Genomic DNA, 27,166 nt, shown 5'->3' on the forward strand with positions numbered 1-27,166 from the left:
TACTGTTTACAACAGTATACTGTAGGCTAAATGGACATTATCTTCAAGTGGATCAGCCTAAATCTAACCAAACTATTCTTGTCTGTAAATGTAATCTGTAATAAAAAGTCAGTATCTGTTATCTTTTATAGACAGGATGAAGGTCTATACTATATCACAGCTTACAACCTATAGTTCTATAAGCAGATATCAATCTATCCTCAGTTAAATGATTGATACAGGAGAAAAAGACATGGATAAGTTAGAGGTCATTTATTGTTCTCTCTGGACTGGTCCAGAGCAAGGCGAATGATATGCAGTAAAAAGGCATTTGTTAGCCCAACAGTCATAGTGAAGCATTAATCCACAGGCACTGGGCGTGGAGCATGAGTATACCAGAGTGTTTGTATAAATGTTAAGACCATGTGGAGTGTGGAAACATCTGTGTGAGCTGATGTACAAGAGATAAGTCACTTTTGTTCTTTAACTGCTTCCTGCAGTTGCTCCTCTGATGCAGAGGGCTCATTAACTACTGTTGTTGAACCATCTTCATTTACGCTGGCCGGTGGGACTTCTTCGTTTTCTGGGCCCAGTGGAGGCCCCATTGGGGAGTCGTCGTGGTTGGAGGATGCGTCTGTTGACTCTGCAGCAAGCTGGGCTCCTCTATCCACAGTCATCTCCCAGCTCTGGTCTGAAGGCTGAGGTAGACTGGCTATGAGTTCCTGAATACACAAACGCAGTTTAGAAATCACTTTTCACTTCAATTTCATACTCTAATGGCTTCTGTATGTGGGCAAACATGACTGTGGAGGTACCTGCTGTCTCTCTAGGTCATTATTCCTCACAGCGCTGAGCAGGCTCTTCGTGAAGCTCACGAGCTCCAGGTATTTTTGTTTTTGGTTCTCTAGCTCGTTCTCTAAGAACTGAACTTCCTCATGCTGAAATGAAGATACAAAGAGGCAGAAGATGAATTCAGAGCTTGAGATATTCTAAACAGTAAACAGACCAGAAGTCCCACCGGTCAGTGAACAACAGTTGTGGTCAATCTGTCACAGCCTGAGTGTTCACCTTGAATTCCAGCAGGTGCTGTATTTGCTCTAGGTCTGAAGCCACAAATTCACCATCATCATCATCATCATCTTCTTCGTCCTCATCAATTACTTCAATCTTCTGTTAAAAACAGAAACATTAGATCATTGGATTATAATTGATTATAATAAAAATTAAATATGACAAAACAGGTAAATCTTATGGTAACTGCTCTGGGTTCTGGGTCTTAGGTTTCTCATTGAATTGCAGTTTTTGTTGTTTCGTGATTGTGTTAGGTTAGATCATACTAACATAAAACTATACAATACAACGTGTGACAAAGGCACAGATAACGCTGTCAGATCGTTGTTTTTAAAGACAAAAACATGCACTGGACTGGATGGAGGAAATATGTAATCATGTCTATCTCTGAACCTTTATATGAGATTCAAAACACATTACTACACTTACATGAAAAATGTAGCATTTGCTAGATTATTTGTTTAATCCACTATTATCTTTAACTGCGGAGCAGTGACAAGAATGAGCAGAGTTCTCTAGGCTGATATACCAATTATTTACCACTTTAATTAACAAAACAATAAATATATAATAATAATAATAATAAATATAATTGTACTTATTCCTACAAACAGCATATAGTACACTTGCATTCAAAACATTTTGAATACTGAATCCAAAATACGAAGTCTAGTTGTACAGAATATTAATAAAGGTCTTGCTCACAGCTGACATTTTGTCTTTTTAGTAAAAGTACAGGTGTACAAAACAATAAAATTAATGACATCTCCAGTCTATTTATGTGTCCCAATAATCCATGATAGACTTAAAAGTAGAGTGTATAAGCCCTGTCAACCAGTGTACAGTGCAGTCCTGACTGAGTGCCTAAATTTAATCATTTTAATAATAATGCCTAAATTTGTAATTTTAGAGGAATAATGAAGTACCACATTATTGGCCACTGGAGCAGCACTGAACACATCTGTTCCATCTTCTCCATCTCTGTGTTGTGAGTCGATAGTGCCATCTAGCAAAAAAAACAAAAAAAAACAAAACAAAACACAGCGTATGGGTTTATAGAAAGGTGGGTGTTCATGAATTTGCATGTATTAACCGCCTTACCTTCAGACAGGCAGACAGATCCCCCATCATTCAAGTCATCTACGAGTTCAGGTGTTCTGAGACGGTCCTCGTCTGGGCTGAGGGCCACTGGAGACTCATTACCTGGGGATGAATTTGTGAATACAGCAGGCCCACCTTTAGGCGGTGGGATTTCAATACCCATCAGACGGTACTTCCTCCGTCTGTTACTGATCCATGTCTGCCAGTTAGAAAACACAAAAAACAACCCAGGTAATATGACAAATGTGGATGAAATACTCCGAAACGCATGGATATTAAATGTTTTTTTTACAATAAAGTATCCAATGTTAGGTATAAGTGTTTTATTAAATGATTTTGGAGCGGTTTAAACACTGTCCCCATAGTGACACACTGTATTTCTCAGTGGACAGAGATTATTCTTTCCTGCAATAAATCCCAGTTAGTAAGATGCCAGTGGGTCGTGTGTGTCAGGACTGAGAGACTATATTTAGTCTATCAGCATTCCTACTGTGGCCCTGATACATAACTGTGTGACTTATACACAACTTTGTCTGAGTTAGAAAACTTCTATGACCTAGAAACGTTGCTTCTCTCTTTTAGTTCACAAACGTTCAGACAAATCAAATGTTTTCACTACTCATCACAAACAAGCGGCCAGACAATATGAGCATAGCTCGAAGCAGTTCATAAAACGATTAATGACCGTTCCACATACCTGTGTATGTTTTTTTGATTGGGAATATATAAAGTTTGTTTTCAAGTTTGTGGAGTTACCTTGACTATTTCAGTGTCTACATTGAGCTGATGTGCTGCAGCTGTGATTTTTTCCCTGCAGACTGAGCCCAGGCTGGTCATGCCTCGGTCCCAGTAGCGTTTCAGTTGGATGAGATCCCCATCGCTGAACTGCGTCCTATCCTGCAGCTGAAAACACAAAGCTCTGTTTGACTACACAACATGCACACTGCTCATAGGCAGACTCACATTGAGTGCTAAAGTTTATTACAACAGCGTCATGATGTATCAGACAGTACCATAATAAATATAAGTATGATACATTTATGTGTTCTTTTTGAATTTTTATGTTCAAAGTTGTATATGACAGTTGAGGGGGAAAATGTCTTACTGTTCTCTTTCTGGAGTTGCTGATAACCCAGGGTGCAGCAGACACACTAACTGAAGTCTGCACACAGAAACACACACACAGTCAAGTTAAGCATTTCAATTAACTTAGAAGAACAGCAGCAACAACATTAGTCCAGCTTGCCTACCTGTGAGCTGGATTCCCCTGTAAGTGAGGTCTGTGCTGTGAGGGAGTAGCTGCCCTGAAGATCTGTGTTGCTGTGAAGCAGTGGGGGTCTGGAGCCTGTCATAGGAGGTGTGTGGCTTCCTCTCACTACAGACACTTCAGCCTCGTTTGGGCCGGGTGACGTCTGCTCCTTGTGGATGTGAGTCTGAGCAGCCATATTTGCCAATTCCTCTTCCCTTTGCCACTCATCTTCTTCATCTGCGGTTTCCATGGCAATTGAGAAGTTATGACTGGTGTCCAGAGAAAGAGGAGCTGGCCTACGACTCTGTTTGCCTTTCCAAGTAGTGGCTGGTGCAGGTCTAATTCTGTCCCCTTCACCTCTTTCTGACAAAGTGAAGACCTGCTGGATACGAGGTGTCTGTTCAGAGGCTGGACTAGAGTTTTGGGCTGGGAGGGAGACCCGTGTCTTCTGGGGAGCAGGTGGCTGAGGTTGGGGGTTGGAGTGAGGTCTGGGCTGAGCCTGGGATTGTGAGGAAGAGGACCAAGGGCGTGTTTGCATTGTACCATACTGCCTAGTCCAGCTGTGAGGTACTACCCCTGCTCCTGCACTTACCCCTGACTCCCCATGGGGTAAACTTCCCTTCCTGACTGCAGTGTAGACTAAAGGTCCTGAGGCTGATGTGAGGGATGGGAGATTCTGAGAGAGTGACCCCAGCTTGGAGTGGAGTGGTGAGGTGGTGGAGCTGTTCCTGCTCTGCAAGGCCTGGTTAATCAGAGATGAGGATGTGTGTGCAGAAAGCTCAGAGTCCGACTGAGATGCGGGGGCTGTGGTTCTTGGTCGGGAGCGAGGGACAGAGTTCAGAGAGTAGATCCCAGTCAGAATGACGTCATTGTTGTTGTTTTTGTTGTTGCTCCCACTGCTAAGAGGAGAGGATGAGGAAGGAGAGGAAGATGTTGATGAGAAAGAAGGAAAGGATGAAGATGGAGGGAGAAGGTGCACACGATTCTGGATGTTCCGCGCGGCAGCCATTTCAGCAGGAAGCAGTGCCCCTGCCGCCAGGCTATGACTGGACAGAGTAGCTCCAGCTAATGTGTGATTGGAGAGCAGTCCGCCAGCAAGTCCGTGACTGGATAAGGAATGAGACACACCTCCGTTCTGGTCTACCTTGGAGGCAAGCTTACGTCTTTTGTTGCCAACCCATGTCTACAGAGAAAAGAGTAACATCACTTAAAAAACATTCTGCTAAACACTAGAGGGAATAATTCAGCAAAGCAAGGATAATAATTCATGACGCTGCACTAGATGAAGAAACCACAAACTCATGGCCTCATTACTTGCCCCAGGATTACAGGGGTATTCCCCTAAGAAACACAGTAGAGCAACCCTCTTATTCATTAACACACACATACACGCACATTTATGTGCCTACCCGGACAACACTGAAGTCCAGTTTGGCCTCCTGAGCACATTGCAGTATTAGCTGGAAGCAAGCTTTGCTCTGATTGGTCATCCCATTCTCATAGTAACGTTCCAGGATTCTCTGCTGTTCAGCCGTAAACACTGACCGCAGGTTCATCTGAGAAAGAACCACAGAGATAAAGAACCCAGCAGTTTGCCGTTACACAATAATTATCTATTGAGAGTTAAGTGATAAATGGTAGTAGATGATTAAGTTAAAAGGTAAAAAGATTTGGTGAATTTGTGACATTTCTGCAATTTGCCTTCCTAATACGATATGACATTTTTATTGGAAAAGTTTATTCCAAACGTCTGCAGTATTTTTGTATGATTGCTTAATAACAAATGCATGAACTATGACATAAGTGTATCCCTGAAAATGTCAGACTCAACAGTAGCAGTTAGTTCAGAATGCGTCTCATGTCACGTTTTCAATCTCATACTTGAATGCAGTGCTAGATATACTCACAGTCTGCAGGCCACGTCTTTGTGGCCACGCATCCATTCTGCTACTGGAGGGGAACGGGGCAGCCATGCAGATCACAGCCAAACCTCCATATTTCTAGGTTAGCACAACGTTGATTGTACTCATCCTGTCTCAGTGTGCCTGACACAGCGCTGGATACTGTGGCTGAGGAGAAAACAAAGCAGACAACACTATCCTTTAGTGCGAATTAAAAAAAAAAAGGTTTTGTCTCATAATGAGGATATATATCTGTGCAACATGATCAGTATCATCATGTAGTAGACAGCCCATCAACGCTTTGTCATGTTAAAATTTTTTGAAAACATTTAATTAAACTATGTGAAACTGACAACTAAAACTAGAATCTGTCAATCAAAGTATAATAAGCAATAACAAAGCCAGTGTGTACCATCAGCAACACTGTCAATCAAGCTAATATCTTGTACCTAGATAGACATTATAATATTTAGCAGTTGAAAACCCTTTAAATAATTGCCCTAGAATAAACCACAGACTTACAATTAGTCTTAAAGTGTTTTATTTGACTTTTTGGTAGGACAAAAACACAATAATGTATCATGAGCAACGAGGTCAGACTCCAACATCCAGCAAAATACTAGCTAGTGAACGGGCGGCGAGTTAACGCTATATGTTCTATCGCGAATGGGAATTTCAAACATATGTTTAAGTTTTAAAGCCGCAAACCTGGATTATTCCGAGAGAAGGAGAGAATGAAAAGCCGGTGTAACCAGTCCGGACAAAGTAATAACACCTGCACTTGTACACAATAGAAGAAAACTGCAGTGACTAAGTTTGAAATAGAGTTGCTAGAGGTTTTGCCAAACACAGGCTGTCAGACGGGAATGCTGTGCGACCAATGAGCGTCCGGCAGCTTTATTTTGGCTGGCTCACTGCGCATGGCTGCAGCCGATATGGAAACATTACGGAAAGAATTAGCGAACAAATTGCGGGCATGTCTGAATAGTAACGCCGCCGAGGTAACAGTCTGAGGATCCACAAACACAATTAGCACACAGGAAGTCCGTGCCATAACTTTAGAGCCGCCAGCCAGACAGTAAACAAGCCGGGTGAGCGCCGCATCGCCAACAATGGCCACACAGACAGCTCGCGTTAGCTCGCAGGCCCGAGCGGCCATATCTCCGAGCCAAGAAGCTAAGCTAGCGTTAGCATTAGCATAGCTTTCCCACTGGATAGCAGCAGCTAAACTTTTCCTTCAAATCTGTGATTTCCCGACCCTGCCGTGGTCATTCTCGCTGGCCCTGGCCTCGAGCGGATACGAGTGGGAACGATCCGGGGTGTCCCGAAGCGAGAAGTGAAATCCCTCTGCTGCTTACCATCTTTGATGTCAAAATCAGACGGACGTTCAAATTCAGCAGATTTCTTCACCAGTCCCCTTTTGCCAGACAATGAAATCAGAACGTCCGATCATCAATTCTAATCATGATTGTGACGTATTTGCAGACAGGAGCCAATGGCAGCTCGAGATCATCGCTGTGACATTCGGAAAGGGCTGAAAACTGAGCAGTGTGGTCCCGCCCACCGTTGACTTTGTTCGGGGGGGTAGCTGGAGGAAGAGGTCACAGACATGGAGGCAGCCGAAACTTTGGATGAGAGGAGGTTTGTTTCGACAGAGTCTGAGTATCCTTTTTAATGTTTTCACGTACGATCGCTTCTGAATGTGCGATTTAGCCACTGATCAGTGTTTCAAGGGATAACTTCACTGGCATTTACAAAACGTGTTACTGCTAATTAGTAACTAATTCTTCTTTAAACGTTTGATTAATTATAAGACTTCACATTGATAAGAAACGATCGCATCTGGTTTTTGTTGTTTGTTTTTTTTTTTCTTTTAAAATGTAGAATGTTAAAATCAGCATTTTAAATCTGAATTTGGTTTAGATTACATGTATGATCAAGTGTGTGTAGGCTGAGTATGTGTGTATGTTTATATGTTTATATATTTACACTGTAATATCTCAACAGCCTGCTTTGGCAATAGCTGCTGCATTTACCAGTGTAAATAAAATGTAAGTTGAATTTCATAATACAGTATTTGCTCTACAGGGATAGTATAACTTTTTTGCTGTTTAGATGAAAACATTGGCTTTGACTTAGGGATCTTATTACAGTCAGATCCTGATCATCTACCACACATACAGTATCGGCTGTTTCTCACTAGTGTATAGATCAAGATGATAAAGAAGGTTTGCATGTTTTTTTGCTCCAGCCACTTGGAATAGTTTGCAGTATGAAACATCACTCTCTAATTTAGTATCACAGATTCAGTTCAAGGTCACTCTAAACTCTGTGATTATCGATCCTTTTGTACTTTCTTCTTTTTAGCACGTTTCAGTTTTCTTAACATATTTGTAACTTGTTTTATGTTCTTTTTTTAAGTCTCCATACATTGCAGGCTTGTTCTACTGTTGATTGTTTATGTGTTTCATATCCTACTGTCGGAAACATTTGATGCTGTCCTCTTTGACAGGTCACCTTTTAAAAGACGTTGTTAATCTCAGAGGAATTTATCTGTTTAAGTAAAGTTTGAATAAAACAAAAATACTAAGTTGTTGCTACTTTTATATGTATTTGTTTAACATGCCTCAGGGAGAGAGAAAAAGACATTCTTCTTTTATGAAGAATGTAAAGATAGCAATCCTAACCGTGTTACGTAAACCATGAAATAAAGGTTCTCCTCTGTGAACCAAAATTAAACATGGATTGACCCATAACTGTGCTTGTCTTTATATTACATACTATTCTTATAAGTATTGATACCACTTCTCGTGACTCTGTTTAGATGTTCACGCTTGAACTACATGTATCCCTGCACTTTAAAACAAATGTGCTTTGTACTGTTGCTGTTGGTTGAGTATAAAAGCAATAAACACAGACATTCATAATCACTGTGTTTTGTTGTTTGTTCTTATGCATGAGGCGATATTGGTGGGGTGGAGTGCCAACATATTATTGGATATTCCCACTGTAATGCTGTGACCATAATGCATGTTTGATTTCTTGGTTCTATGTGTTATATCGATTCTTTGTTCATTAATTTTCTTCTCTCTCTGTCTCTTTTTATTTTGAGGGAAATGTTTTCTGCGGTAAAATAAAAAAAAACATAAAAAATAATCACTATGCCATTTACTTGATTACATAGCTGTCTACCTGTCTACTGTTTAACTTCCTCTTTTTCACTCTATATGAAGTTAGCCTTGGTGTGTGTGTGTGTGTGTGTGTGTGTGTGTGTGTGTGTGTGTGTGCTCTCTAGGTGGGGGTGCGCAGGGTTGGGGGATTGTACATGACGTCAGATGTGCCCCAGGTGCACAGCAGGGGGCGCTGTTTTTCATAGTTGAACCCATGCGCCGAATTAGCAGCCCCTGACCACGGATGCTGATTTTCCTCATCTGTAGACGTGAACATATGAAGACACATGTCACATGACAGCATTTCCTTGCTGGGTGATGCAGCATGAACAGCCGATATGCAGACAATTCTTCTTTTTAATACACATAAGAACATAAGTTATAATATTTCTACAGGTAGGCATACCAACAGTGTGTCCCTACCCCGCTGCACGTTATATATTTATATACATGGGTTATTTATTATGGTGTTTTTGCTATGTGTACAATTCATCTTGAGTTCTTTTTGCATAAAGCCCTCCTCTCTCTGTATGTATGTGCATGTGTAAAACAGAGAGGGAGGGAGACAGAGAGAGATCCTCCCTATATGGTGTGCGTTGCACCATTCCCTGGTCTGTATTATGAGTGGTGGCCCTTGTGATGCTGCAGCGAGGCGGGCGGGAGCAAAAGAGGAGAGGGGAGGGGTCGCTCCATCCCCTCGCTCCCACCGAATCCACTTCTCACAGCGTGCGGGCTGCTGGCGGGAAGGCACGAGAAAGAGAGCGAGAGAGAGAGACTGAAGGAGAGAGAAGAGGGAGGGAGAGGGGAGAGAGCGTGTGTGTGCGTGCTGTATGTGTGCGCATGGATTGCACCACCGCATCCCGTTCACCGTTTCTGCAGGCGACCAGGCTCTGATGGAAAGAATAAAACTGACAGCCCTTTCTTTTTCCTCAGATTTAGCCACCGCCGTGTCATTCCAGATGTGACTGACAGGTCATTGTATGTCGCCCGCATTGAGTCCTGTGCTGATCACCTCGGAGAGACTGTGACACCATGGCTTTGGTTATGGAACCTATAAGTAAATGGACACCAAAGCAAGTGCTGGACTGGATGAAAGGTAATTTTGGATCCCTTCATTGCATCAAGCTGATAATGCTCACGCCGCTCGTGGTTAGAATGAGGAGGAGGATGGTGATGATGGTGGTAAGCAGAGGAAGGCCACACTGGGTGCATGTGTGTGCTTCTTATCCAAACGTGCAGGCTGACGTGTGCTTTTAGGCTTTAGAACGGACTCCTGTGATACTGCTTAAAGTCACTTGAAGTAGGGTGAACGCGTTGGAGCCGATGCAGTGAAATGGTTGTCCTCCCCCCCCCCAAAAAAAAGAAGCAGGGAGTGGAGTCTCACTATTCTGTCATCTCGCTTGCTTGAGAGCGCACCCCCTCGCAAGCCAAGCCTGTAGGCTGCTATTGCTGCTGCTGCTGCTGCCGCCGCCGCCGCTGCCGCTGCTGACTCCATCAGCATCAGCAGCAGAATCGCTCCCATCAATGAAGCTGCCTGATGTGTCATCTGTTTGTTCACTCACTGGCACATGCCCGTGTCACCACTCACTGTATATGAGCCCGCGTGCGTGGGCGCGCGCGCGTATGATTAATGTAGTTAGCTGCATGCACACCACCACCACCACCACCACCACCCCCCCTCCTCCACTACACCCACCCACCCTGCTCTTCACCCCCCATCCCCAGTGCCAGGCGTGCAGTCAGATTCAGCACCGTGGACAGCGCAGCGCCTCCTGCCATATAAGGCAAACCGAGCACACTCGCTTTTTTTTTTTTTTTTTTTTGGTTGCTGGCTTTGCTGGGGCGAGATCCGTCCTTTCAAACAGACAGTATGAATGAGTAATCAATAATCATGTGTGTGTGTGTGTGTGTGTGTGTGTGTGTGTGTGTGTGGTAGTGGGAGCTGTCCTCACACACTCTGGTCAGCTAGAGAGCTGTGACACAAACTGTGGTAGGCCTATTGACAGACAATGGAAGTGGGGAGGGTGTCTGCAATCCCTTTACTTAAGAGAATGACTTAATCACTACTTGTGTGATGACTCAAACCTAAATGTAATGTTCCCTGACGCCTGGGGTTGAGCATCTGTATTACTTACACATACAGTAGTTTTCCTTTAAACTCCATTTTGCCCACTCTGTTTCAAGATCCCACAGACTAGAAGTCAGTGTGGTTGACAGACTCTCAGGGGACCTGACCAGAAAGTGTTTGGGATGCATTACATTATAATGTGATTATGATTTTATAATTGCTCTTCTCAGTCACCGTACGAGCAGCCAGTGGAGTTAAAGCTTTCCAAGTGAACAGTCCGTGGAGTGTTCACGCTCTGTTCAGAGAGGCCCAGTTGAAATTTGATTGGAGATTAGGTTAGTAACAGGCCAAATGTGGTTAGAGTTTTGCAATGTGAAAATGCAAGAGAAATGCTGGTTTTGGCTTTGGAGTTTTTTTAAATGCCATACACACACACAGTGTAGTAGAATGAATAATATTTTATATGTAAGCTATATTTAGCAGGTCAGGTACACAGAGTCATTTGTTATTGGTGGTTTATGATGCTATTCATGACTACACTTGCATACGTAGCATGGCAGACGGGTAAAAACAGACATGTTTGTTTTTGTCTGGGAACAGATCCAGTTTAGTATTTCCCAGTCTGGTTCCCCAAACTCAAATTGTGATGACATCACAGGAACAGGAACAGAACGTTTTGGTGTATTTTGAAGTTGACAGCATATAAAGATGTTAGATACAAACCTATGTAAGTTTCAGGTTTCAAGTTTCATGTAATACAAACAAAGAACCCATTGGGTCTGGCATCAGTAAAGGAGGATAATTTCATCCTTTTACTGCTCCACTATTTGCCTTCTCACGTGCGTGTGTTTTTCTTTTAAAGAGTCATGGTCTATTATAAATGAAGAGCTAAGGTTCAGATTTCTTTTTTCTTAGACATTCGCCAACAGCTCCCACTGTTGTCCCTGTTCTCCTAAAGCTGCCTTCCTTTTCCTGTGGGGCTTCAAACAGAGACCCTCAATGGCAGGCTTATGCTCAGATCTTATTTTCTAACCACTAAAGTAAAAGTCAAAAGGCCAGTATTAAGCTGTCCGCTTACACAAGCTTGACTTTGGCCTTGTCTCTCGAAGCTCTTCATCTCTGTCACACTGATCCTGTAGTCTTGTGCCATTTTCAGGCAGCAGTGGCACTGAGACCCTCTTTAGAGGTACTTTAGTGATTTCTCTTTCTTACCACAAAAGGACTTTAAGTAAACACAGATAGAAGACAAATGGGTGCTGATTGCAAACATTAATCCTCACCTGCATCTTTGAGGCAAATTGCTATTGATGTTATTTCACTCCTCGTGAACCTGGTCATCATTCTCCTTCATTTATCAATCTTTCATGACATGCTGAATTGTGTGCACTATTTTATTGTTGTTATTTATTATTGTTTTGTTGTTGAATCAAGTCTCTATTTAATGTTCCCACTAGACAGCACCAGTAGAGACATGACGATAAACAAGCGAGAGATCAACAAATGCCCCCTGTCTCCCTTGTTTATAATATTATGATAATATCAAAATGTAAAATATTAATTAATGTAAAGTATTTTAAATGATTGTATATCCAAATAAAAAAAAAATATGCATTGTGAATGGATTTGATATGGGCTAATTTGGATAATTGTAGCTACTAATGTACAGTTGAATATTTTAATTTATAGCATTGACATTTTAAAAATTAAAATGATTATAGGTTTTGTAAATTAAATGTTACTTATTAGTATTTAGTAAGTTTAAGAAGTTTAGCTATAAGGGGGTTAATATGTAATGTGGAGCAAACGTGTAAACTAACATAAAATGGGCAGTAAAGTGAATATACATGTGATTCTGCTAAAGTACAGGACTCAAGCAGCTGCGTTTAACTACTTTCAACCACAAATTTTGGTTGATTATGCATTGTGTGCAGTAGATTCTTACACCTCTAAATGAGCAAAACTTATTTTCCATTGGTCTTGAGGAAATCATGAGCTTGAACTAATATGTGTGCAAAAACCTGCACGTTCTAGGAATCCAATCTTAACCAGTCCAATAAATGAATAAATAAATAAATTAAATAAATATCAAGCTTTCACCAGGCCATTTCTCTCATATGAAAGAAAATGGGACAGGAAGATGGAATCCTCTGTTGTCCTATCTAGAGAACCTGACACAGCTGGCTAGCTACCATGCCAGGAGGACTGTACTGTAGCTCATGCTGCTGTAGAAGGACTGCTCCAGCAGCAGAACAGTGGTGAGGCTCACAGAAAGATGACTCATCAGCGTTTGTTTTGATTTGAACACCCACACGAGAGGAGTTTCCTCCATGTGTGTTTGTGTGAGGGTATGTAGCTTCTCGGGTGTGTTCAGACGCAATTGATGTGTAAAGTATGACGCGTGTGGCTCTGCGCTATAACATGCGAAGAAAAATGCACTTCTCCTTCTTCTGCTGCACGGTGTCGGCAGCTTGCTGATGCAGGCGTTTACAGGAAAATGAATACAGCAGTTCATTTTTCCTGCAGTAATCTCTCTTTTCCTCTTCGCGGGCTGATGTGTTAAAAAAAAATCTATAAATAAAGGTGCTGTGTAACAGTGCACATGACTGTGAATGACGGAGATCATGAGATGTACAAATTTAAATGAAGTTTATCTGTTGGAAATGTTAAATGTGTAGCAGTGGTACAACAAACACTGCTGTTATGATAATCACATGGATGTTATGTAGTTGTCTTCTCTGTGTTGTAGCCCAGGCGTGCTACCATTTCAAACTGCGTCCCCTTCTTTAGTCCCCTGCTGACATGGTAAAGAAGGCTGTGTTGGAAAACACGCTCCCCCTGGCTCTGACAGTGTGCTTGTACTTTCAGTTACATTAAAGATTAAAGAGCGTGCCTTATTATGGGGAATCTCACACACACACACACACACACACACATTGTGGAAACTCCTCCAGTCCTCCATTTGCACACACACAAATGAAAACAGAGCTGCAGTTGCTGCGTATGGATGCACACAGAGGCATGCACTCAAAAATGAATGCCCATTTTCACTGCATGCTCACCACATATTAGACTATGTATGTGTGCACATTGACACATATGCATAGACACACAAACTCTGGAGCAGCAGCTTTAAGTGGGGCATCGGTAGTCATGGAAACCAGATCTGATCGTGTTGGAGTCACAGCACATGTCATAAGATGGGGAAGCAGTAACACACACAAATGCCCTATGTGCCTCCTGTTTGCCTCGTTCACACACGTAGTGAGGTGTGTATGTGTGTGCACACACGTATAAACACGCACCCCAGAGTTTCCCCTTGTGTTTTTTTATAGCCCCGTGCAGAGACAGAGAAGAAAGCGAGGCATGCAGTTACGCGACAGGAGAGATACAAAATAAAATGGAAAGCGAAAGGCTGAGAAGTCGAAAAATTGGGGAGGAAATGAGGGAGGGTGCAGAGAGCAGGGGCGGGCATGACAGGGAAAGAGGGGAGGGGGGGCCTAGAGGAGATGAGGCAATGGTAGCGCGGTGCAGAGAATGGGAGATGCAGTGGGCATCATATCAAAGCACCCGCTCCATCCGGCTGTTTGGACAGAGGAGCCTGTGTGTGTGTATGTGTGTGTGTGTGTGTGTGTGTGTGTGTGTGTGTGTGTGTGTGTGTGTGTGTGTGTGTGTGTGTGGAGGGTCGTATGTCTTTTACTGGGTTGATTTTGCACCTGTTGTCCTGTTTTTCTTTCTTCTTTTAGCTTAGCTGTCAGGAGTGCTACTACGATAAAGCAATGCTCGTTGGCATGCTTAACGCTAACACAAATTAAAATCTCTTTGTTGATTCTGTTTTTACGAATCTCAGCAAGCTGTTGCTTAGTTACACATCCGGATGATGCAGAACAACGTTGTGACTTTGGAGGTGGTGTCCTGCCATTTGACTTCTGGCTCTGTTTTACTGCCTATCAACTGCTGATAAAAAAGATGTGTCTTTCCCTAAATGCAATTGTAATTTTGTGTATTAGTTGTTAGTTCATTGGTTTCTGGGATTGGAAACTGCTGATGTGAGCTATGAGACTGAACCAAAACTATAAAGTTGTGGACTCTGAAGAAGGAAAGTTAGTAGCGCATTCCCTGAATTGGGTCGCGTGAGGTAAAATTTATGTAAACATATTATGAGACTTCAACTATATTTGCAGGCACTTTAGATTCTCTGAGGTCAGACAGACCCTCAGAGTCGAGCTCTGCCTCAGAACTCCTTGCAGCTTCCTGGCTGACCCTGTTTTCCTCCCTCCTGTTCCTTGAGATTGCCTTTCGACACCTCCCTGCTAGCTGGGTTTCAGAGGGGAGGATGTGGCGAACTTGAAAGCTCATATACCGAGGAGCTAAAATGTCACGGTCTTTAGAATATTCTGTCATGATGTGATGAATATTTCACAGTAGGAATATTTTGAGTGTTGTCTCTTTTCTTCGCACTCACTGAGGCACTTACTCTAGCTGGAAGCTCACAGATGGGGGCAAGGCGACGGGACAAGAATCTTTGCTGCCTGCTGCTGCTCTTAGCACAGGCTCCATTCTGACCCAAACATGGTCTCAGAGGAAAAAGAAGCTGTTTGACAGTCTGATTTAAGTTGATGTTAATGGCCAAGCAGCAAAGTCATGAAAGTTTTATGCAATACAATAAAAAAGCGTTTGAGCTTGAGCCATTTTCAGCTGTAGTTCTTTTTTTCATTGTGGCCTTCAACAAGCTTTTATTGAGTATGTGGGACACATGCAGAGGCTACAGTACATGTGTGTGTATGTATTTATAGTGTGTATGTGCGCTCCTTAGCCTAGCATCAGTTCTAGGTCCTGAGGTGCAGCAGCTCACTTCTGCTCCGAGGCCTCTTTTGCTCTGGTTGCTTGGCAACCCTTGTGTTTCTGAAGGGAAGGAGTTTATTTTGCTCAGGAAAGTGCAGGGAATTGCATGAAATGTGGATGAAGCTGTCAACATGAGATGCTAGCTCAGGCCTCGGCACACCGGGATTCAGTGATGGTTGGGATCCATTGACCTTTAAGTGTTTCATATAGAACTACATCAAAATTAGTCGCTCAAATTACTGCACATTTGTCTCACATTCAGCACAGGAGAAAGCAAAAACCTGGCGTCTTTGAGGTGTGTTATGTTGTGAGTAACAACGTTGCGTGCAGCATGCATTTTTCAGACACTGGATAAAAAGACACTGTTGACAGTTTGACATATTTGTGCTACAAAGGGCTATTTAAAGTGCAAAAACATTCGAGATTTGTAGGCAATTCCCTTGCTCAGCAAATACTTTTCAATATTAAGCTCCTGAAACCCCACAGGAACAACTATATTTACAGGAAACACATTAGTGATGCCTGCCATTACTACACGAGCAGCTCCAACTGTAGTGATTCCGCACACTGTGAAAGCTGGTGTAAGCACAGTTTCAGCTATCTGTGGTTAAGCTATGATAAAATATCTTCTTCTCTGCAGCCAGTATAGCTTTCTCTGGGGAAACTATAGCAGAAGCTATAGTTTACACAGTGAGACACTTCTGACATTACTCACACAAAATTACTTTGTGTTTAGTTCAGCTGCTTGCAGACTAGGATTTGTTTCGCTCTCACTGTGTAAGGTCAGTTTTCATCTTTCCTTCAGTCACGGTGAGCACAGTCAACAGTTTTGATGTGAGAAGGCATCTGTAAAGCAGGAGTCAGATGAAGTCACAACTGCAGCAGATCTTGACCAATAACACCTTGATGACTTCAACATCATTAACTCTCTCTCTTGCGAGGTGCAGTACCGGTGAACCTGACCCCTGTGTGTTCGATAGTTTGTGTGTGTGCTTGTGTGCACCATGTGCTATTTCCAGCTGCCATATGAACTCAGCAGATGAAGCAAGATCAGCTGTTTGTCCTCTAGGGCAGACATTCTGACGCATGTGATTGGCTAGCAGCTGTGTGTCACACTGCGAATAAATATGTATACACACACATATATATATATATATATATATATATATATATATATATATATATATATATATATGAATGTATGCCTGTTTGTGTCTGTGGATGTGGATGTTTCTGCGCTCCTGCAGGCGTGACAGTCAGTATCTTATCTACCACATACATTTACAAGGAGGATCGCCACTAAAGACCGAAGTGGCAACTAGATTAATAACTGCGAGAAAGCAATTTCACTTTTTCCAACTGCACCTGCACCTTAAGTATGTGATGAAGATAAACTGCCATCATTTTGTAGCAACAGTCAGATATTACATTTGCATTATGAAGACGTTAGTCCACTATTAAGACAAGCTTCTGAAAGTAAGTCATGGGTGTACATGGGGGAAGGACATAGAGAGAGAAAGAAGGAGGCTTTAATTTGCAGTGGAAGGCTCACTTCGCTCTGGTATCAACATAAAGACGTCTATTTCAACAAACTTCATCTCTGGTCTCTTCCTCTCATGTCTTTCTCACAGTGAGGAGCCACCTATTTAGAAATACTACATTCATTACTAGGTGTAGGAGTTTTTTTTCCATTTACCTCAGTCCACCTGGGCATGTCTCTGTCAACACTTGTGATGATTTATTAGGCTAGTAGGCTATTTTCGCACTGTAGTAAACCTTGTACATCCACATGGAAAGAAAAGGGCCTAATTTAAATATAACGTAAAATGCAGAGCTGTATTCAATGCAATAATAATGAGAACCCATTAACATGTGATCAGATATTCAGACCACTAATGCACATTAAGAAACAAACATGTGTTTCTATACACTCATGTGATAATACTTAAATAAAAAAAACTACAAATACGTTCCTAAACCTCTTCTTGAGTTGGAGAAGTGCTGTTGAAGCAACTTGATGCCCAGACTCTTTGAACAGCACTGTCAGAGGTACAGAGATATTCTCTTTGAAAAGTTTTTCTAACAAATCAGAGAACTTCAATTAGTTCCGCTTCATTAGTAGGTTTTGGAGCATTTCATATATTGTAATTTCATAATGATGAGTACCTGAAATTGTGGGCAGACTGGTGGAGTGCAGGAAAGCAGATGTTCTTGTTCTGTCCTGGCCTCCCTGTTTTGGTTTCTGCTGGAATCAAGATATTCCTGACTGACTGTTGCTGAACTCCATCACAGCACAATTGCTTCATGTTCAGCTTTCTTTAATGTTTCCCTGTCACGTCGCTGGGGTGCTTTTGTCTCTGTGTCACACAGTGGGGCGTACAGAGCGACTACACAAGGTCTCCATTGACAGTGAATGGCAGCTGTCACTGGCTAAGAGGTTTGTCTGTGTGTGTGTGAGGATATCCCATTAGCAAAGTGACTAACATGAGCTGGTATGTGTGCTGGTGGAGCACGTAGCAACTAGTGAACCAGACAGTCACCTGATAGTTAGTATGGACCAAAAGCATACAGTGTAGCTAAGAGTTGGTGAATATCAGATGTACATACACTAGGTGGTAAAAAATCAATGCTGTTAGACTTGTAAATAATCAGCTGATATAGCAATATACTGTGTATTGTTGTTTCCACTTCCCTCAAGTGGCCAGAAAAATCAGTTACAGCAGGGGACGGACCAGTCACATTTCTCTTATTTTTACTTAAAGCCACAGTCTGCAACTGACGATAGCTGAAAGTGCTGTGCTGAAACTCAATAAAGCTGAGAGGAACTGCAGATTCAGGTATTTCACAGTGTCATTATTTCATTTTCCTATTAAAAAGTACTGATTATAGCCACTTCAAGTAAACATATATTATGTCTGAAGTGTTATATTACTTTTATATTAGCGGTGCATTAATGTGTGAGTAGTAGTTTTTCAAGGTTTGCAGTTCAATGTACAACTAAGCATAGTATTTTAGAAGACTGTGTTTTGTAGTATATGTGAGTAATTTTAAATGAAAAAAAAAAATGGAGTGGACTAAAATGTGCAGCAAAAGTTCAGTATCCAGTAAACGCACATAGTTACCAGCTACTATTTCTTTCTCCACATAATTGCATGTGATAACAGTGTAATATTATATGTGAAACACTTGCTAACAAATGGGATATCGGGGTTTGTCCACTGGGAACAAATTCCATTACACAATTTTCACTAGTGTTGCTACAGCGCCGAGAATCGTACTGATGCAATAGATTTAAAATTGCTCTGCTGTATATAACAGGATTGTTTGTTCGTGTTACTCAGAGCAACAGAAGGCTTATATTTTGTCTATGTCCCGTGGCATGCTAAGAGCAAGATGCCTCTTGCTTGTATGTGTGGTGACTGTGTTAAGGTGCTACCACACTGTCTGCTCTCTGTCAGCATTGCTTCCCTTGGGCATCAGTGTTTTCCTCACAGCTCCGCTCAGCTTTAACAACGTGTCTCCACAGAGGCGTCAAGACCCTAAATAACAACAGCAGTTGTAATTGTATTTGTATGTGTGATTGTGTTTGGAAGTGTGTATTCACAGAGGGACAGAGGATTCTCTTCATGCTTCTGCTGTGGCTTTATTCATGTGTACGTGTGCATGCGATTTGCTTCCTCTGTGTGTTTTAGCTGTGTGAGTTTGTGTGTGTGTGTGTGTGTGTGTGCGTGTGTGTGTGTGCTCATTTTGTAGCAGGCCTGTTCATTAAGTCTGTGGGGAGGTACGCTTTCTGCTGACTTTGTTTGGTTCAAAGCCTGAGGCTCTTACTGATCAATAGTGTGCCGGACCCACCACATCTACGTGCAGCTGATTGGCTCTCTTCATGGCAGGCAGCCACAGCTTAGGAGTGGAAAGTCAATGTTATTCACATCGTTCTAGGTATATTTCTGATACACCCCTAATCACTCAGAATGGGCATGAAATATACTCTAATTAAAAACAATTAAAAACAATAAAATACATAAAATATCTTGTATATAAAAACAGTAACTTCAAAGGAAATCTTATCCTGGCATGCTAACAGCCATCGTCAGATATTGAAAAGCTACACCAACAGTGCAAACATGTGTTTGTAGGTGACAGTAAGTTGCCAATGGAGCACTGAGATCTCTGGCTTTAGGTTGGTGTTTTATTTCTGTTTGGCAGCATGAGGCAAGCTTTTGCTGTGTGGGTGTCTGCGCTCATGCCAAAAGTCTGTGTTGCATCCAAATGGACAGGGATTCAGTCTGCAATATGACAGACAGGAACGCAGCAAATGATCAATATTTCCTACTCATTTTTAGCTCCTCATTTCTGAATGGGAAAGAAAACACTCCCCAAAACTAATTAGGCAAACAGTGGAGTCTTTCTAGGCTATGTCAGCCAGAGGGCTTCTCATGTTAGCAGATAGAAGCCTCAGCACATGCTAAACTTCATCTGTCCATTGTTTCTGCAGGTCTGGATGACTGTCTCCAGCAGTACGTGAAGAGTTTTGAGCGGGAACAGATGGGCGGAGAGCAGCTGCTGCACATCACCCATCAGGAGCTGGAGGAGCTGGGTGTCACCAGAATAGGACATCAGGAGCTCATCCTGGAAGCTGTCGACCTCCTCTGTGCCCTGGTCAGTCAGCCTCTGTTGCTTACTAATCTTATTTCTCTAAGTCGACACTTGGGGGGGAGGGTGTATTTGACTGCCATGAGCCTAAACTATGGAGGCCTGAAACTGACAGGAGGTTGTAACAGGTTACCATACTAGTCAAAAAGAAAATGAATTTTCAATTCATGATAAGTTTTGCTCTCTTTGCCAAAATGACTTGAAGAGAACCAAACTTGCAGGAATCGTTTTCTTTAATGAGACCATGAAAAAAATTCTCATAGGTGGAGATATTTATATAAAAACGCGTTGTTGTTTACTTTCCACCACCCGTTAATCGATATTGGCTGAAGAAATAGCTAGAAATATTCTCCATCATTTGGACCCTGCTTTGTGTGTACTGCCTCGGTCACTGCTGACTGAATGTGCAGTGGTCCTGCTCAGGATTAGAGAATTAGAGAGATTTAGGTGCTACTCTCCCAGAGAGAGAAAAAGAGGAAGGGAGAGTGAGAGGAAGAGGAAGAGAAAGAGAGAGAGTATGTAGAAAGAGTAGGCAGGATGCACCTTATCTCACCAGCACACATGGCTGGATTAGTTGGGGCTGTTTGAAAGTGTGTGTCAGTGTGTGCATGAGTACATGAGTGTGAGTGTGCTAATCAGCACCTCATCTCATTCAAATGCTCCAGCATGCATGAGTGTCCCAGAGCAGCAATCACCATACGTCCTGAAACAGGACACACACCACACATGCACGCACACACAGTTACAGATGCCAGGTAGACAAAAATCTTGACCAAAACTACTGCTGAGAGGTTTTGATAGATAACTTTTTGTCATGATTCCTCGTAGATATAATAACGCTGTGCATTAATTATGATCATTTCTAATCTGAGAAAACAACAGTCGGGTTTTAAACAAAGACCAGAGTTAGCCAGATTAACAGAAATGGTAAAATTACAATCTGCCATTGCTCATCTTTTTGCTCCACTGGGCCCTGATAGTGACATTGCCATTTTTCCAGATCTCATCAATTACGTCAATAGATTTAATCATAAGTGATAGAAATAAGACCTAAGTTGTAATAAAACAGAATGATCTTTTAAGGTAGCTGTCTCCACTGATCGCCTACCCCTCATTAACTGTGCTCCCCAGGTACCAAAGGGACACGGCTCTATAGAACCTGTAGACTGTGCATATTTGGATAATAAAGGACGATTCACTGTCGTCAGCCATATAATCCATCATAAACCCGGTTCCCCTGGCTCAACCATTATGACTTTATGATAAAAAAGGGAAGCTTCTGTGGCCCTGGATCAATGCAAGTTTCAAGCGCTGACTGAGACTTTCAGACTCGCTGTAAATGTGAAAAAGTCTCTTCTTTTATGTCTGTACAATTGCATTTTTGCCCCTAGCATCTACAGTATGCAGTGTGCAGTGAATTTCCAGCAAGCTGTGCTGAGAAATGTGCATATCCTGAGAATAAAGTGACTACTCATCCCGACATCGGAACTGAAAGACACGCGTAAACGACACAGACACAGGTGTCAGTGTACTCAAGTTACTTTTAAGTTGTCAAGGCTGGGCAAACAGACAAGATAGACAGACGAATTCTGCTTATTAACTAAAACATTTCTCAAACAGTTTTAGTTCTAGCAACCCCGGTGATAATGATTAGCCAGCTTTATTGTGTTTCTAATAGTTTCCCAGTTCTTCTTTCCTTCTGTTTTAGTTCTCACAAACAGAATCACGTCTTTATCTCTTCATGTAACTTTTCAGTAATAACTTATATTTTTAGTTATTTTAAACCTGATTTGAACACTGAAGCTAATTAGACATAAGACATACGTCTACAGAGTCTAGTAGAAAATTTGAAAAAGCTTGTTGGCTTGTCAAAAACCTGTTGGATATTTGAATTTGCCTATGTACCATTCCATATTATCACTCATGCCCTTGGCTCTGGATGATGTGCAGTTGTGTATCCATACGTTTTTATAATTTTTTTACTGAGTTTAATCTTTTTAGACTCCTCCTTTGTATGTTCTACAGTGCTTTGGTTGTTGGTCTTTTAAACAAAAATTCTTCGAGAGGAACACTTGCTGAATTAAAACACTTTGTTTTGAACATTCAAAAAGAAGTCAGTATAGACAAATCACATCATGCACGACTTCATAATTAGTTCAGTTTTATGCAGCTGGAGAGAGACTGTGTTTTATAATTTCGGGCCCTCATTTGACCTAAAAATAGATGTTTCTTAGAATCAGTGGGGGAAAAAAAAGCACTGGTTTCTGTGGAAGATTAGTTTTAATAAAACCCTGCAGCAAAAAAAAAAAAAAATTTAAATTCACTCATGCAAAAAACACATCAGTCAAGAATTGAACCCTGATCTTCCCAGCTCAAAGCAACAAACACACACACAATCAATATTTGTTGATTAATAGAAGTCATATGTTGTCTTAAATGGCCTGCTAACGCTTACATTTACAGATAATGAATGGGAATTTACAGTAGAGCAAGAGTGATTAAGATAGTATACGGGGAAATCCTCCATTTTCATTTTAGTCACCAAAATGAATAAAGAAATGTTAGTTTCAGTTTTGATGCTGTTTTTTCACAGCATGCGTATTTTTGATAGTACAGCTGTTGGCATCTTTGCGCTGCACAGTTACCATGGCTACAGGTGTTTGTGGAGGTTGGTGGCAAAGGTTCATTATTTGTTCACACACGGTGTCCATGTCCCTCTGTTGTGCTGAGGTCGCTAAATAAGACTTTACAATAAGATGATAATTACTTCATCCATTTGTCTGTCTTTCATATCATCTTTTAGCTGTACAGTGACAAAAAATGGAATACATATATTTCTCAGTTCTCTTTTTCCACTGTCACACTTCGCTCTAAGTTGCGATTTTGACGTGAATAGTTTTCATCTTAGTTTTGCTTAATAAAACACTGATGAACAATGGTTGAAATATCAGCAAAGTGGAGAGGCCACTCTACACATGGCTGCCATGGCAACCACATCGACGTAAAGCTGGAGGGGGGGAGCTCGCTCTAATGGCATCGCCCTCTTACTGTATTGATTTGATACACACACATATGCACGCGCTGCTCAAATTATTTCTGCCTCTTTTCTCCATGCACACACACACACACACACAGTCATTCAGACACAGGGCATTCCCCCCCCCCCCCCCCCCTCCCCACTTCATCTCAGCACTCTGTCCCCTGGAGAGAGCCGCACACAGCTTTAGAGTGAATCCTAGGACAGCCTAATTACAGCTGTGCAAACATGTACGCCTCAAGTTCATGTATACATCAACGGAATACAGAAGATTAAACAGAACACAGTGTATGCATGACCCAGTTTCAGTGAGATGCATAGCTGGGCCCTCTCTCCTCCTCTCTCTCCCTCTTGTCTTCTGCCTCTTTAGTTCCTCAATTCCCTCAGTTCTCTCTCACTCTGCTGCCACTGTGAAACCCTCTTTGCTTTGTAGTCGCTGTGGTCGTGACTGTGTAGAAGAGATCTAGAGGCAGAGGAGGAATAGATACGTCTAGCTCAGCTTGCGCATCTCACTATACAAAGATGATGGTATGTGTGTGTGTGTGTGTGTGTGTGTGTGTGTGTGTGTGTGTGTGTCAGCAGGAATCAGGCTCTGTCAGGCAGGACATGACTGGAGGTGCCTAGTGATGCTGAGCGCAATGTGGCTCAGTGGGTCTGTGTGTGTTTATTTAAAAGGGTCACAGTGCAGTAATGGGCTACTCAACCAGCTCAGTGTTCCTGTAGACATGTGTGTGATGTTTTATCAAAATGCTAATTGTTATTAAAAGTAATAAATAGTAATTCTAAGTGACCATCACTATCCGGGGTTGAGTAAAATGTACATGTTGTACGAAGTACATTATATCCTTTGCAAATCATATTGTATACTTTGCTTTTACATCTAATGCACTAATTAATTTGCTTTTTTACCAAAAATTTGAGGATTGACATTTATTTGATGTTTAGCCAGGCTGGCGTTCTTCAAAGTAAAAAAAATACAATAACCAAGAACCATACCAATGACCCTAAACCTTCCTTATAATGGATAACACTTTTAATTTAGTAGTTTTTAAAGTCTTTTCTGCCACAGGACGGAGATAGATTAAATGTGTCCCCCTGCTTCTGGTCCTTGTGCTAAGCTAGGCTAATTGCCTCCTATCTCAAGCTTCATATTTACCCCAAAGAGAAAAGAATAATTTTCTCATCTAACTCCCAACAACCCTCTCTTAACCTTTATCAGCCCCTTTATCCCATCCAACCTCAAATCACTGCTTCCTAAGAACTTCAGTTAAACTTTCTTCTGCTCTTTTTAATATAATCTTTCTGTTTGTCATTAAGAACTACGGCCTAGAGACAGAGAACCTCCGGACTTTGTCCCACAAGCTGAATGCCTCTGCAAAAAATCTCCAGAACTTCATCCTGGGCAGGCGGAGGGGCGGACACTACGACGGACGAGCTTCCCGGAGGCTACCCAATGATTTCCTTACCTCAGTGGTGGATCTGATTGGTGCAGCTAAGAACCTGCTGGCCTGGCTCGACAGGTAGGCATCACACCTGAGAGTGGAAATGAATTTCATCATTTGACCACTAACGACAGATTTGTTGTCCCTAATTCTATAAAGAATAAAGAGCAGATGTTATAAAGCAACATTAAGCTCTGGTCGATCCTAGAGCTTTGTAGCCTCCTAGTCACAATATAAAACCAAATATTGTTGTTTGTCTTTATGAGTTGCTCGAGTGCTCTGAGAGAAGCGTTGGCTTTTATTTTGCTCTCTCCCTCACTGCCCTCTCATGGCTTATAAAACCACACTGTTAGCAAATAGATGATTGGAAAACAACAAATGGAAACAACTAAAACTATATAAACCAACTATGATTTTTAAAAATACTATATTTAGGCTTTGCTCACGTTCATTTATGTGCTTAAGTGTGGTTTATGGAGTCCTTTCTCACTCCTGAGTAAAAACACTATTCTACATTTTCTATTTCTGAAAGACACAAGAATTTGATGAAAACCTCATTTTAAATAATGTATTAACAGATATCCGATGCTTTGTCATATTATCGACTCTGTTTTATTGCTCGTTTCAGGTCTCCTTTTGCCAGTGTCACAGAGTATTCATTACTGAAGAACAACATCGTGCAGCTCTGCCTAGAATTAACTACCATCGTACAACAGGTGCTTATACACAAACACACTCCCAGGGCGGAAAAAATCACACAAATGACCATCGTGCACAAGTTTATTGCACCCATGTTATAAAGGTCATGACTTGAACTGAAAGAGCAAAACTAAAGGGAGTGTTGGGAACATTTGAATGGATCGAGCTTGTTCTGGTCTATACCTCATTTGTATAGATTTGACCAGGAAACGTATGTCTATTGCCAGAGGCTGTATGCGGCATAGCTGGTGTGATGAGTAGTTCTCAGTAACAGCCGTACTTATTGATTCAATATTAGATCTCACCCCCTGCTTAACTTATAGGCCTTGACAGATCTAACATCTCTGCTGCTCCACATCTGGCCCACTCTCTTATGTTAATATGTGCACTTACACACAGGAATGCACATTAAGAAAAAACAAACAAAAAAAAAACTGGAGGTGCATGCATACACACTCTAACACAGTTGAAATACTCATTGTTTGGACAGAAACTATGTCTGCTGTCCTGGACGACATCCATGTCCTCCCTGTAAGAGCCCGCTTAGAGAGTGTGTGAGAGTGGGTTTGTACATGTGCCCAGAGTGAGTCCTGGAGCGGAGCAGATAACACCCATCCCCTCTTACAAGGGCCAGAGGAGAGGAAAGAGAAAGGGGCCACCACAGATCCACAATGGGCCAAATGAACCAGGTGCAACGAGACAGACAAAGGTGGCAACACTGTCTGCATTAATGCATCAAACAGACGAATTAACTGCTACCATGCACATCTGGTTGATTTCCTGGGCAGCTTTCCCAGAAATAGATTAACTATCAGCTGTCGTTAAACAACAATCTGTCATATTCAAATAATGAAGTTTTGAAATCCTGAAGAAGTTCATTAAGATCCAGGCAGCATAGGGGACCCAGGACCGGTCAAGTCATTGTGTTAGCCTGCAAGGATTGTAAAGTAATGTACATAATGTGAAGGCTTAGAAAAAAAAAAACAGCTGACTCATTTCTCCTGTTCCCTTCTCTCCTGACTGTTAAATTTGGAGATATTTGAGCTTCTCCGCGGATGTCTGCATTGATGCTTTCTCCATCACACGTTTGCTTCTTTTCTCTCTTCCTGTCTTCTTCTCCCTTTACAGGACTGCACTGTGTATGAGACAGAGAATAAGATTCTCCATGTGGTAAGTTTCTGTTTGGAAATCTGAAATTCTTCTTAAAATAGCAATAAGGATTGAATGTTTCCGTCACAGAGGGAAGAAGCGCCATAGCATGCTCAACTACGATAACTACTAAATGGATAGATCAGCCACAGGGAGCGAGACTGTTGTTCTCATGGATGTAAAAAAGAAAAGAAAAAAACAAAGCTGGTATATGACAACTTGTCAGTTACACACTGAGACATAATGTGTTAATTAGTGACCTTTAGAGGTGCTGATAGGCTGATTTAGCTACCTGTACACTGAGTCAGCCTGTTTCCCTCTGTTTGTGGTCTTTCTGCTGGGCTAAGCTGCACGTGTCTCCACCTCTGTATTTTGTATTTTTATACAGTTACCAGACATATAACAATCTTCTCATTTAACTCTGGGCACTCTTCGTGAGTGAATTTCCCTAAATGTCAAACCATTATTTTAGTGAAATCGTACTTTGGACATATTCTTTGTGCTCCAATGATGCAGGTGTAATTATTCTGCTTGTGAAAACATTATGAACAAACTGCAGAAATACACAGTTAAACAATGTGTGCTTGCATGTGTTTGTTAGTGTTTTCTGTTTGTATGTGTGTGTGTGTGTGTGTGTGTGTGTTGGAGGAAATTTATGGCATGAAGTTGAGCATGTTAAAGTGCAAGTGTCTGATCCGGGCTGACAGTTGGACTGGGACACTTCCTGCTGCCACTCAAGGTCACGTGGAGGAAACCAAATAAAATGTTGGTAGAGGGGAGTTCACAGACAAACATCTGATTTTAT

At 41.8% G+C, this 27,166-nt stretch overlaps 2 protein-coding genes across 6 annotated transcripts in view; one reads left to right on the forward strand and one right to left on the reverse strand.

Annotated features, from left to right (window-relative positions):
- Positions 1–250: 250 nt before the first annotated feature.
- On the reverse strand, positions 251–6,787 carry hdx (highly divergent homeobox). Of its 5 annotated transcripts, none has more exons than XM_026358239.1 (11): positions 6,660–6,787; positions 5,308–5,469; positions 4,810–4,956; positions 3,402–4,583; positions 3,257–3,313; positions 2,908–3,054; positions 2,152–2,350; positions 1,980–2,056; positions 1,048–1,146; positions 795–917; positions 251–701 (listed from the first exon to the last, which is right to left on the reverse strand). In XM_026358239.1, exons 2-11 carry the CDS (start codon positions 5,371–5,373, stop codon positions 450–452), a joined length of 2,349 nt encoding a protein of 782 aa, XP_026214024.1. In that variant the 5' UTR covers positions 5,374–5,469; positions 6,660–6,787; the 3' UTR covers positions 251–449. The 5 variants fall into 5 exon arrangements, with proteins under 5 accessions (XP_026214024.1, XP_026214022.1, XP_026214023.1 ...); XM_026358237.1 differs by having other exon boundaries at positions 1,048–1,149; XM_026358238.1 differs by having other exon boundaries at positions 1,977–2,056.
- Positions 6,788–9,284: 2,497 nt separating this feature from the next.
- si:ch211-26b3.4 (connector enhancer of kinase suppressor of ras 2) overlaps positions 9,285–27,166 on the forward strand; it is a 46,586-nt gene continuing 28,704 nt past the window's right edge. The window contains exons 1-5 of the mRNA XM_026358658.1: positions 9,285–9,567; positions 19,877–20,040; positions 24,389–24,591; positions 25,142–25,229; positions 26,341–26,382. Coding sequence (XP_026214443.1) covers positions 9,504–9,567; positions 19,877–20,040; positions 24,389–24,591; positions 25,142–25,229; positions 26,341–26,382 — 561 coding nt within the window. The 5' untranslated portion in view covers positions 9,285–9,503. The remainder of the gene's footprint in view (positions 9,568–19,876; positions 20,041–24,388; positions 24,592–25,141; positions 25,230–26,340; positions 26,383–27,166) is intronic.

Source organism: Anabas testudineus, chromosome 10 (assembly GCF_900324465.2).
Source record: "Anabas testudineus chromosome 10, fAnaTes1.2, whole genome shotgun sequence".
In the NCBI taxonomy this organism is placed as follows: domain Eukaryota; kingdom Metazoa; phylum Chordata; class Actinopteri; order Anabantiformes; family Anabantidae; genus Anabas; species Anabas testudineus.

Coding starts and splice junctions, on each gene's coding strand:
- hdx (XM_026358236.1), bottom strand. CDS start 5,373: ATGGCTGCCCCGTTCCCCTCCAGTAGCAGAATGGATGCGTGGCCACAA. Junction 2,351..2,907: donor TAGACACTGAAATAGTCAAG/GTAACTCCACAA, acceptor TCTAACTGGCAG/ACATGGATCAGTAACAGACG. Junction 918..1,047: donor AGCACCTGCTGGAATTCAAG/GTGAACACTCAG, acceptor TCTTCATTTCAG/CATGAGGAAGTTCAGTTCTT.